The sequence below is a fragment of the Mastomys coucha genome, unplaced genomic scaffold, assembly GCF_008632895.1.
Source record: "Mastomys coucha isolate ucsf_1 unplaced genomic scaffold, UCSF_Mcou_1 pScaffold20, whole genome shotgun sequence".
Taxonomy (NCBI): domain Eukaryota; kingdom Metazoa; phylum Chordata; class Mammalia; order Rodentia; family Muridae; genus Mastomys; species Mastomys coucha.
In genome coordinates, this window is record NW_022196903.1 from 121289170 (window position 1) to 121300176 (window position 11007).

The window sequence follows — 11007 nt, forward strand, 5'->3', positions numbered from 1 at the left end:
ATGAAGGGGTCATGAAGAGCAGCTGAGGCTCGATACAGTGAGAGGCCATGGAAGGCCATTGGTGAAGGTGAAGCCTCAGTTTGCAATTGATGGCCCAGGACTGAAGGGGTCATGCAAAGGAGTTGAGGTTTGGCACCACGAAGAGAGTGTATTGGTGAAGCCTAGTTACAGCAGAAGATAGCAGTGTTTTAGAGATGCCAGTACCATGAATGACCACCAAGAACAGCAGCAGCAGTGGAGTACAGGCATCTGGAGCCTAGAAGACAAGGTATGTGCTACAAAGAGCAGAGCTAGAGAAGTGACCCAAGCCCTTGGAGGAATCCAGAAGATTGTGAGTGGATCCCAGACATTGGATGGTTGGAGTTTGATTTTTGCTTTTGATTGTGACTATGCCCTGATATTTTTCCCTCTTGAAGAAAGTATTTTAGTGGAGCCCACAGTTAAGAGACCTTGGATTTTAAAAGATATTGGACATTTTAAATTGATTGAACTTTTAATATATAAAGACTGTGGGACTTTAGATCTTGGGGATGAATAAGAAAGTAAGGGTTGAAGCTTAATAGTGATGTGTTTGTGTGTCAAGTTGACAAGGGGTCAATTGTACTGGCTGGTTTTGTGTGTCAACTTGACACAGGCTGGAGTTACCACAGAGAAGGGAGCTTCAGTTGGGGAAGTGCCTCCATGAGACCCAGCTGTGGGGCACTTTCTCAATTAGTGATCAAGGGGGTAGGGCCCCTTGTGGGTGTGCTATCCCTGGGCTGGAAGTCTTGGGTTCTATAAGAGAGCAGGCTGAGTAAGCCAGAGGAAGCAAGCCAGTAAGGAACATCCCTCCATGGCCTCTGCATCAGCTCCTGCTTCCTGACCTGCTTGAGTTCCGGTCCTGACTTCTCTGGTGATCAACAGAATTCAGTCTGTAGACCAGGCTGGCCTGGAACACACTGAGATCTGCCTGCCTCTGTCTCCTGATCACCAGGAATAAAGGTGTGTGCCACTACGCGCCCAACATCTTTATGCCCAGAACTAGCCCTTCTAAGCCCTCCAGGCTTGCCCTGCCCACTCTCCCTCCCTCCCACCCGATCGCATCTGGCTCCACTGCTGCCGTGTCAGTGGGCTATCAGTGGGCCAGCTCCCGTGCTGTCAGGCCCCTTCACTTCCTTTGGGAAGCTGCTATACCACCCAGTCTGGGTTAGGAGCATCCAGGGACTCTCTGGCACTCTCTTCTAGCACAAAGCAACAACTATTTTATTTTTGAGACAGGGTCTCATGTCCAGGATAGCCTTAAACTCACTTTATAAGCCTCCATCTTCCAATTGGTGCGATGTGGGGCAGTGGTCTGTTCAGGCAACCTGGGCCCAGTAGAGTAATAGGCCTAGAACTCCAGAGCCCCAGTGGGCAATATTTATGCTACAAGGGATGGAAGGGGTTCAGCTATAACTCCTGAGACCTTGGCTCATGTTTCAGTCCCAACCCCGCACAACGGCCCAGCAAAAGAGGTGTGTGATATCGGTCAAGCCCTCGTGTGTGTGTGTGTGTGTGTGTGTGTGTGTGTGTGTGTGTGTATCTCCTATCCAGGGAAGTAAAAGCTCCGTTGTCTGAGCCTTTGTTCTAAGAGCTGTAACACTTGGGAAGAGGTCTGCTCCCTCAAATGCAGCCTGAAGTTGGCCTCTTGTCGGCCCAGCCCGACATGACTCAGTGCAGGGCAGCTTGGAGAAACAGAGTGGCCTGGAAGACACACAGAGCAGAGACGGCTCCACCTGTGCTCGATCGCTTCCCTTCGCTAGGGTTCCTGCACCAAGTTGGGCCTGAGATCTCCATGGAAAGCTTCTGGCACACAGGCCCACAGTGGGATTACAAGCATGTGTCTCTACACATAGTTCTGTCAGTGCCGGGGATCAAAGTCAGGGCTTCATGCATGTTTGCAAACCAACAACTGAGGTGTATCCCCTAGGCCACAACGCCTCAGTCAGAATAAACCCATTTATCCACTTATTTTCTTTCTTTCTTGACCTGATTTCTCTGTGAAAACTGAGTCCTGGCTGTCCTGGACCTCACTCTGCAGACCAAGCTGGCCTCCAACTCAGAGATCCACCTGCTTCTGCCTCCTGAGTGCTGAGGGCATGCACCACCACACCTGGCCCGTTTTTGTTTTGTTTTGTTTTGTTTTTTTAAATTACATTTTAATTTGTTTATTTGATAGGGGTTGTTTTTCTCCTCCTTCTATCATGTGAGTCCTGGGAGTCAAACTCAGGTTGTCAGGCCTACCAGGAGATGCCTCTGCCCACTGTGCCATCTCCTTGGGCCTCAGAACTTTTTTTCTTTAAAATTGAAATGTATTTCTTTAGTGAATAGGTGTGTATTGGGGACAGTTTGTAGGAGCCGGCTCTCTTTCCACCTTATGGAGCTCTGGGTACTAAGCTCTGGTGCTCAGGCTCCGCAGCAGGGAGGGGTCTTTAACCACTAAGCTGGCTCACTGGCGCTCAGAGCCTAATTTCTAAAAGGATGAACACAGGAGCCTGTTTCAGCATGCAGCTACTCTACCGTGATGCAGCAGACTCGCCCGATCCAGATCCCTGGTGGGTGCTGGCAATGCAAGCGCCTCACGTCCACCGATCTTCACCAGCCTTCACACTCTCACTTGGAGGGCGGGGCTATAGCACGGTGGTGAAGGCCTATGATTTCTCTCAGCATTCAAGAGGCTGAGATGGGAGCACCACAAGTTGGAAGTCACCCTTGGGGAGGCCAGCGGGCAAGGCTCCATCTGTGAGGGTAGGGCAAGTCCTCATCTGCTGGGTGAGGCTTTCTGGCTGAGTTCTGTTGGGGGAAGAGCTCCCACTCCTGAATAACCCCTCCCCCTGTGCTCTACCCCATGGAGTGACCTCTGGTGGAGCTGGCCCTCAGTTTGTCACTGGCACCTTAGAAGGGGCTCATGTTGTTTACGCCTCCTCCAGAAAAGAATCTGAGCAACAGGCGAGAGTCGGCAATGGATAATTTTCAAAAGGAAAAATCATATATAATAACCGCTATGCTGGATTCCATTACCTGTTTTCTCAGACAATGGTATAAACAACTACTGTTGCTAAGCATCACCACTTTCGGCATCCAAGATGCTGAAACCCCAAGCAAGCCACTCAGAATATAAGCAGAGAGAGAAAGGAGGATACCCAGTCTCAAGTTCTGCACCATCCTCACCGTGTTTCTGGAGAATCTCCTGAAGGTCTGGCTTGGAGGCCGTCTCCACAGGGCCTTCCCCATCTGCACTTCCTTCGGGGCCCTCTTCTGGGGTAGGGGAGCCCACGGAGAGAACCTGAGGCTTGCTCTCCAAATCCTGAGCCTCTGCCTTAAGGAAAGCAGCTGGGCCATCGATGCCTAGGAGCCCAGAGAAAGGGTGAAGTTTACCAGAATTGAGCTGGCTGGTTTGAGGGATGTGCTCACATGGCTACCCAGCCATCCCCGTTCTCCTCTTCCCTTTCACGGCACAGGCACGTTTGTCCAGGCCTGGGACCAATTCTATTAACAGACTTGGCTACTTAAGCTGGACTTCAGAACCTGGGGCTGAGACCAAGAGGCTAGGGGGGATCAGGGAATTTTCATTCATTTGCAGAATTTTGAGAATCCATTTATTCATTCATTTCTGAGAGTACAATTAATTTTGCATCAAAATTAATAGTTCTAGGGTGGACGTAAACTCGAAGGCCTTTTCCTCGTTTGTGTTTTTGTTTTTTTCTCCCTAAGACCCAGAATGTGATTATAAAGAATATGAAGGTTCTTAGGAAGAATGCTAACACCATCTCTGTGTAGCATCTCAGCACCCCCCCCCCCCACCTTATCTCGGGTCTGTGAAGACTGTACTTAAGTCAGAGGTGGCTCTGTCTAAACACACACCGTGTAGGATGACGTCGCTGCGAGGTGTCTGAGGGTCCACCAGAGGCGTGTGCTCCTCACTACCTCTGGGCTTTAGCCTTCGCAGCCTGGCTTCTGGGTTTGGCTGTACCATGAGTGGCTCAAGGCGCTTCTTTCTCTGCTTCTTCTCCAGCAGCGCCCTCTAGGAGAAAACGTGGCATTACAACATGAGGCCTACCCTCCTGGAATAGTTTAAGACTGTTTTTTCTAGGAATCCCCGTCCCAACCCCACTCCCACTAACCCTCCTAAATACTACTGTGAATCATTTTTTTTTTCCTCACAAGAAATGGAAACACTCAGGCTAGGTGTGGTGACACTCAGGAAGGTTCTCTTTTCTGAGACGGAGTGTTCCTATGTATTCCAGACTGATTTTCAACTAGTGATCCTGTCCAGTCCTCCCAGATCCTGAGATTCCAGGGATTCACCCCCAAGGCCAACCTGAGTTTTGCATTCTTATGCAGTTACAAAATTCAAAATCAAACGATCCAGACAGAGGTGAGAAAAGAAAAGGCACCTGGGACATTCTGAGGAGAGAACAATGGAGTCTGGATAAAGGCGGGGTGGGGGAGTGGGGGGAGGTGTCAGGACTTTTGCTTTGTGTTTTAGTTACTGTTGCAGTGCTAAACACCTTGACCAAAAGCAACTTGGAGCGGAAAGGCTTAGTTTCCACTTACAGTCAAGTCAGGACAGGAAACTGGGGGCAAGAGCTAAAGTAGAGAGGCCCTTGGGGAAGGCTGCGTACTGGCTTGCTTCTAGTCGCTGGCTCAGTTTTCTCTCATCTACCTCAGGCCCACCACCCCAGGCATGGCCAATCTGATGGAGGGCAGTTTCTCAATTGAGGTTTCCTCTTCTCAGATGAGTCCGGCTTGTGTCAACAACCAACCTCCACACCCTGTGTGTGCAAAGCTGTGGTTACAGTGAATTTGGGGTCACTCATTGTACTGGCTGGTTTTGTGTGTCAAGTTGCCACAGGCTGGAGTTATCACAGAGAAGGGAGTTTCGGTTGGGGAAGTGCTTCCATGAGATCCAGCTATGGGGCATTTTCTCAATTGCCCCTTGTGGGTGGTGCCATCCCTGGACTGGAAGTCTTGGGTTCTATAAGAGAGCAGGCTGAGCAAGCCAGGAGAAGCAAGCCAGTAAGGAACATCCCTCCATGGCCTCTGCATCAGCTCCTGCTTCCTGACCTGCTTGAGTTCCAATCCTGACTTCCTTTGGTGATGAACAGCCATGTGGAAGTGTAAGCTGAGTAAACCCTTTCCTCCACAACTTGCTTCTTGGTCATGATGTTTGTGCAGGAATAGAAACCCTGACTAAGACACTCATTTAGGCTCAGCTACTTTGGAAGCTGCAGCAGGAGGATATCTTGATCCCAGGAGTTCATATCCAGATTGGGTAACAAGGTTAAGCCCCTCCAGACCAAACCAAACCAGTAGCAAGATAAAGAAAGCAAGAAAATCAGGCAAAAAAGCATGCAGGGTTACGAGAAAAGGGTTCCAGTACAACAGAAAGGGAAACGCTGTCACACGTACTATTTTTTTTAAGTTATATTTATTTTGTGCATAAATGTTTTGCCTGAATGTGTGTATGCTTGTGCTCCAGTCTATGTGCGGTGCCCACAGAGTTCAGAAGAGGGAGTCAGTTCTGGAACTGGGATTCCAGATGTCAGGGCTTGGCCCTGGTTTGCTTTGTTTGCTTTAAGTTATCAATGGTTTAACACTGTTAGTCACCAGGGAGATGAAAACTGAGCTGCATTTCATACCCATGAGATGCTAGGAGCCAATAGTGCTTGAAGACTAGAAGCCTCCTATACACCCGGGAACATGAGATCAAGTGCAGTGGCTCAAGTGGCTCTAATCCTCGGGTGTCCATACGGGGAGATGGGAGGTAGGGACAGGGGGGCCAGCTAACCTCGATGGCTAGATGGCTTATGCCACCCACAGCTCTGTCTCAAACAGGCTGGACAGCTGAGGACTGAGACCCACAGGTCGCCCTATGACTTCCTTACACAGGAGCACACACACATCCACATAAACCTGAGATGAAATATGGCAGTGCCCCATAAATATGTGCAGTTATTATGTGTCAATCAAAAATGAATGTGCCTCTTTTTTTTTTTTTCCCGAGACAGGGTTTCTCTGTGTAGCCCTGGCTGTCCTGGAACTCACTCTGTAGACCAGGCTGCCCTCGAACTCAGAAATCCACCTGCCTCTGCCTCCCAAGAATGTCCCTCTTATAATTTGTCCTTGGTTCTTATTCCATAATCAGTCCAGTAAAGGAAACAAACACAGCTAGGCAGGGTGGAGCATGCCTGCAGTCTCAGCAGCGGCGAGGCAGATGCCAGCCTGGGCTAGAGTGAGACCCTGTCTCAAAAACCCGACACATTCCCATGTCAAAAATAAATAAGTAGCTGGGGCAGTGGTACTAGACGCCTTCAATCCTACCACTGGGGACAAAGAGGCAGGCCGATCTCTGTAGTTCGAGGCCAGCCAGGGCCTGCCATCTAATAACTTTGGGCCCCGCCCCAAGAAACTCAGCTGTTTCCCTGTGGCTCCTCTGCCACTCTGTGATGTAACCTAGGGGGCTGCTCTGGCTAGTTCTATTGTCAATTTGATATAAGCTAGAGTCATTTGGGAAGAGAGAGTCTCAATTGAGAAAATGCCTTTCTTTAAGACGTACCTCTAGGCAAGTCTGTAGTGCACTTCCTACCAGCTGTAAGGTGAGTATGGTCAGTCATGGTGTTTATCCTAGAGATAAAAACCTAAGAGAGACAGGGGCCCTCACCAAACACCAAACAGATGGAGCTGTCAAATCTTGCACTTTAATGTCTAAAACTGTGAGCTAAGTAAGTTTCTTTTTTAAAACAATGCACCCAGTCTCAGGTATTTTGTTATAGCAACAAGAGACAGGCCAATACAACTTTTATTTCCTTATTTATTATCGTTATTATTTTGGGTTATGGTTTCCTTATGCTGTTTGGGGTTGGACTGTGGCTATGTATACAAACGCTAAATTCTGAAACCCCAAATCTGGTTGCTGTCCAGGCAAGAGCATCCTCACATACACTGACCTTTGTTGTGTAAACCTTACTCCTCATTTTAAAGTGTTAATAACAGGCTAGAGCCTTTGACTGGGCAGGAGAGAGAGAGAAAGGTGGGACCTGAGAATTGAGTGAGGGGTCTGGAGAGGGACCATAGGAGTTGGGGAGGAGGTAAGAAGTTGGAGAGAGGAAGAGGCTGCCATGAGCCTGGATGGATCATGAGCACGTGGCCAGGAGAAATACACCCTGAGGACAGGCTGATGGAGCAAAAGCAGCCCAGATGAGAACCAAACAGCAAGTAACAAGGGACATATGGTTTGGAAATGGGTGAGCACAGCATAGAACCTGCCCGATCTAGGCTTATTGCTTGCAAATAAAATACCAGGGTGTTTTTGTGTCTTTTATATGCGCTAGCTAGAATAAATAATTCCTTTATACTATGTTGCTCAGAGTGGCCTTGAACTCCCAGGAAGCTGTCTCAGCCTGTCTAGTGCTGGAGTTCCCAGTTAGTGCTACCATGCCCAGCTACAACATTCTTCTAAGCCTTATAGGAGCAAGGAGACCTCCGCTGATTATTAACAAAGCCAGTGTATTGCTACCATCTTCAAACCGCTCTGGTCTTAACCACGGCCTAGAGCTTTGGCCCAGAGACTCCTAAGTTCACACACGACTTAATGAGTAACCATGAGTGACCCTGCCCTTCTCCTCCTTCTGTGAGACCCTGAGGGGACTTCAGCACCAGTCTGGGCAGTCCTCCAGGAGCCCCTGCTCACCTGATTGTCCAGCTTCAGCTGCCGAAGCCTCTGGGTCTCATCTTCAAAGGCACTGTTTCAAAGGCAACAAAAAAAGAAAGCATATGGAGACAAAACCGTTCTGAAAGCCTGCCTGTTATTTCACTTTTTTCATGCATGCGTTCCCATGGGCTAACTGCAACCACTGACTCTGCCTTAGAGGAAGTGTCCATTCCCAGGTACTGGCTACTCTCACTCTACCACAAGACCCGCTCACTACCACACAGGCCCACCCACTACCACACACAGGCCCGCCCACTACCCAGAGGCCCAGCGGAAATCAGAGTCCACAGAAGCTAAGCCTGTGCACTGAGCCCCATCTGGCTCTTTCTTTCTGTTTTAAACTGTATATTAAGTATTCATCATGTTCCAAAACAACCTGGCCTAAGTGCTGTGTGTGTGTGTGTGTGTGTGTGTGTGTGTGCCCCCGCGCGCGAGCGCATCTTGTTTTCTTGACTCATTAAAGCAACCCTCACAAACGGCCAGGAGGTGGTGGAGGTGGTAACTCATGCCTATAATCCCGGCACTGGCCAGGAAGATCTCTTTGCGTTTGAGGCCAGCTTGGTCTACAGAGTGCGTTCCAGGACAGCCAGGATCACATAGTAAGACCCTGCCTCAAACACAAAACAAAACTGGCTACTGGTATAGCTCCGCGGTAGAACAGTGTTGGTAGCCAGTGGGGATGAGTGCAGATTTGCAAAGATGGTGTCTAAAATGACTGAGACAAAGAAAAGAAGGGAGGGAGGGAAGAAGGGAGGAGTTCACGGACGGTAGATAGGAAACCTGGAGAAGACTCCATGACTACAGCTTAGTTCCCAACAGCTGCTGCAAACATATCTTTTGCTCAGCACTCTCTCCCTGCCATGCTAAACCATAACCGTGAGGCTTTCTAGCACGGAGGGGAGGACTGTCCGCTCTGCTCATCACTGGAACCTCAGTAATGCTGTACTCTGACTGAACACCACTGAAGCCTCAAGCGTTCCCCTCGGGGCCTCTAACAGTCAGCACACTGGGTGTGTCCTTCAAGGCTGCATACAGACACCACTAAATTCCTCCCAGCGAGCCAGGGCAAGCAAAGCAGAAGATCTAAATAACAAGGTATCATGAAAGCCTTGACCTGACAGAGGAACAGCAAATAGATGCTCTAGACCTGTAATGTCTAGTTAACACCTACACATCAATAGCCATAGGAGCTCTATGGCAAGGCAACCCGTAGGCTGGGGATGTGAGTTAGTGGCAGAGCGCTTGCCAGACATTCACAAGGCCCTGGGTTCGATCTAGAGCAATACAAAACAAAACAAAAAAAAAAAAGAGTAAACTGAAATGGTCCAGCCACCTCTCCAGCCCCCAACCCCCAGACCTTCCACATTCTACCATATGTCCACAACGGTTTGCTTTTTGTTCCAGTTCCGTCCATGAAGGTTCTCCCCTTACAACCTATTACTTCCCCAAAGCCCCATGTCCCGAGACCATAACTTAGCTAATTTGACTAATTGTGGAAGGGTATGGGATGAACACGTTCACACCACAGAAGATGGTAAGTTATTGAACCACTCGATAACCTTGAGCAACCTCCACTTCCCCGCAAGTTCTCTGGAGCCGGCTGATGACTACGAGTGACTGCTCCACCAGAGAAGGGTGCTGAGGGAAGCACTTGGCTGCATTTGCCAAGGCTGTGGAGGCTCAGCAAGCCTGAGGTCCTGGGGAGACGGGGAGAGCAAAGCCACCCTGCAGGGAGGGAACAAGATAAGGCTTGCAAAAAGCAAAGGTGCGGACAAGGCTCTCTCGGGAGTGACCAGAGCAAATGCTTCCTGTACTGGCTCCTGAACATCAGAAAGGCTGCTTGTTGGTCTCACACATTACAGTGAGGAACCAGAGGGAAGGAATGGCTTACCCTGGCTAAAAGGAGAAATACATGGAGTGGAGGGACTATGACAGAGCTTAGGAGATAAATGACGGACTGGGAGGTGCTATGGGCAAGACGAAAAGGAAGGGTTCTCCTTAAGACGGCAGCTTTAGTAAACTGCTTAAAATTACTCATTACACTTCTCTACTTATTTTGTGAGGGTGGCATGCAGAGGCAGAAGGATCTCTGTGAGTTAGAGGTCAGCCAAGTTCCAGCCCAGCCAGGGCTATAGAGAGACTCAGTCTCAAAAAAAAAAAGGAAAGGAAAGTGATAGAGTCATGTGAGTTAGTGTGGTAGCACAAGCCTGCATCCCAGCATACTAGGAAGCATTCCATACATTTATCGTGCAAGGCCAGCCTCGGATATACTGTGGAATAGCTTGGGGAGAGGACTTGATTACCATGTTCCCATGACCATCAGCCAACACATACGGAAGATACCTGACCTGAGCAATCAGACTCCCTTGTCTGTGATTTTGATATCGGATCTCGAGGATCCAGTTCAGTCCGGGCTCTCTGAGGACACTGAGACACCTCTGAGTGAGGCCACGTGGTTCTATAATCATTAAGCAGCAAATGTAGGGTATAAGAGACGGGCATTCTGGTCCTGCTCTGTACTCTCAACTGCTAAACTATGCACTAAAGGTGACGATCACTTTGCACTTCCGTAGTAACCAAGAACAACAAGTCACCTGCAAATACCCGACAACAGAAGATGCCAGCAGCAAGATGGACAATGAGTTGGAAGTCTGAAGAAAATGAACACTTTAGGAAAGTAAATACAGCTCTTTCGTGTGTGTGTGTGTGTGTGTGTGTGTGTGTGTGTGTGTGTATGTGCGTGTGTGGTATGTTGTATGTATGTGTGGTGTGTGCGTGCGTATGTGTGTGTGTGGTGTGGTATGTGTGTGGTGTGGTATGTGTGTGTGGTGTGATGTATGTGTATGTGTGTGTGGTGTTGTGTGTGTGTGGTGTTGTGGGGGGGGGGTGTATGTGTGATATGTATGTGCATATATGTGTGTATGGTGTGGTATGTGTGTCTGGTGTGGTGTGTGTATGTGGTGTGGTGTGTGTATGTGGTGTGGTGTATGTATGTGGTGTGTGTATGTGCGTGTGTGGTATGTTGTGTGTATGTGTGGTGTGTGCGTGTGTATGTGTGTGTGTGGTGTGGTGTGTGTGTGTGGTGTGGTGTGTGTGTATGTGTGTGTGTGGTGTTGTGGGGGGTGTGTGTATGTGTGATATGTATGTGCATATATGTGTGTATGGTGTGGTATGTGTGTCTGGTGTGGTGTATGTATGTGGTGTGGCGTGTGTATGTGATGTGGTGTGTGGTATGGTGTGTGGTGTGTGGTATGTGTATGTGCGTGTGTGGTATG

The 11007-nt window shown here is 49.0% G+C and overlaps 1 protein-coding gene across 1 annotated transcript in view; it reads right to left on the bottom strand.

Annotated features, from left to right (window-relative positions):
- Window positions 1-11007, bottom strand: part of Tulp3 (TUB like protein 3) — a 38511-nt gene that overhangs the window by 10873 nt on the left and 16631 nt on the right. Inside the window, exons 2-4 of the mRNA XM_031383554.1 lie at window positions 7712-7763; window positions 3883-4042; window positions 3190-3366 (exon numbers count right to left, since the gene is read on the bottom strand). Coding sequence (XP_031239414.1) covers window positions 3190-3366; window positions 3883-4042; window positions 7712-7763 — 389 coding nt within the window. The remainder of the gene's footprint in view (window positions 1-3189; window positions 3367-3882; window positions 4043-7711; window positions 7764-11007) is intronic.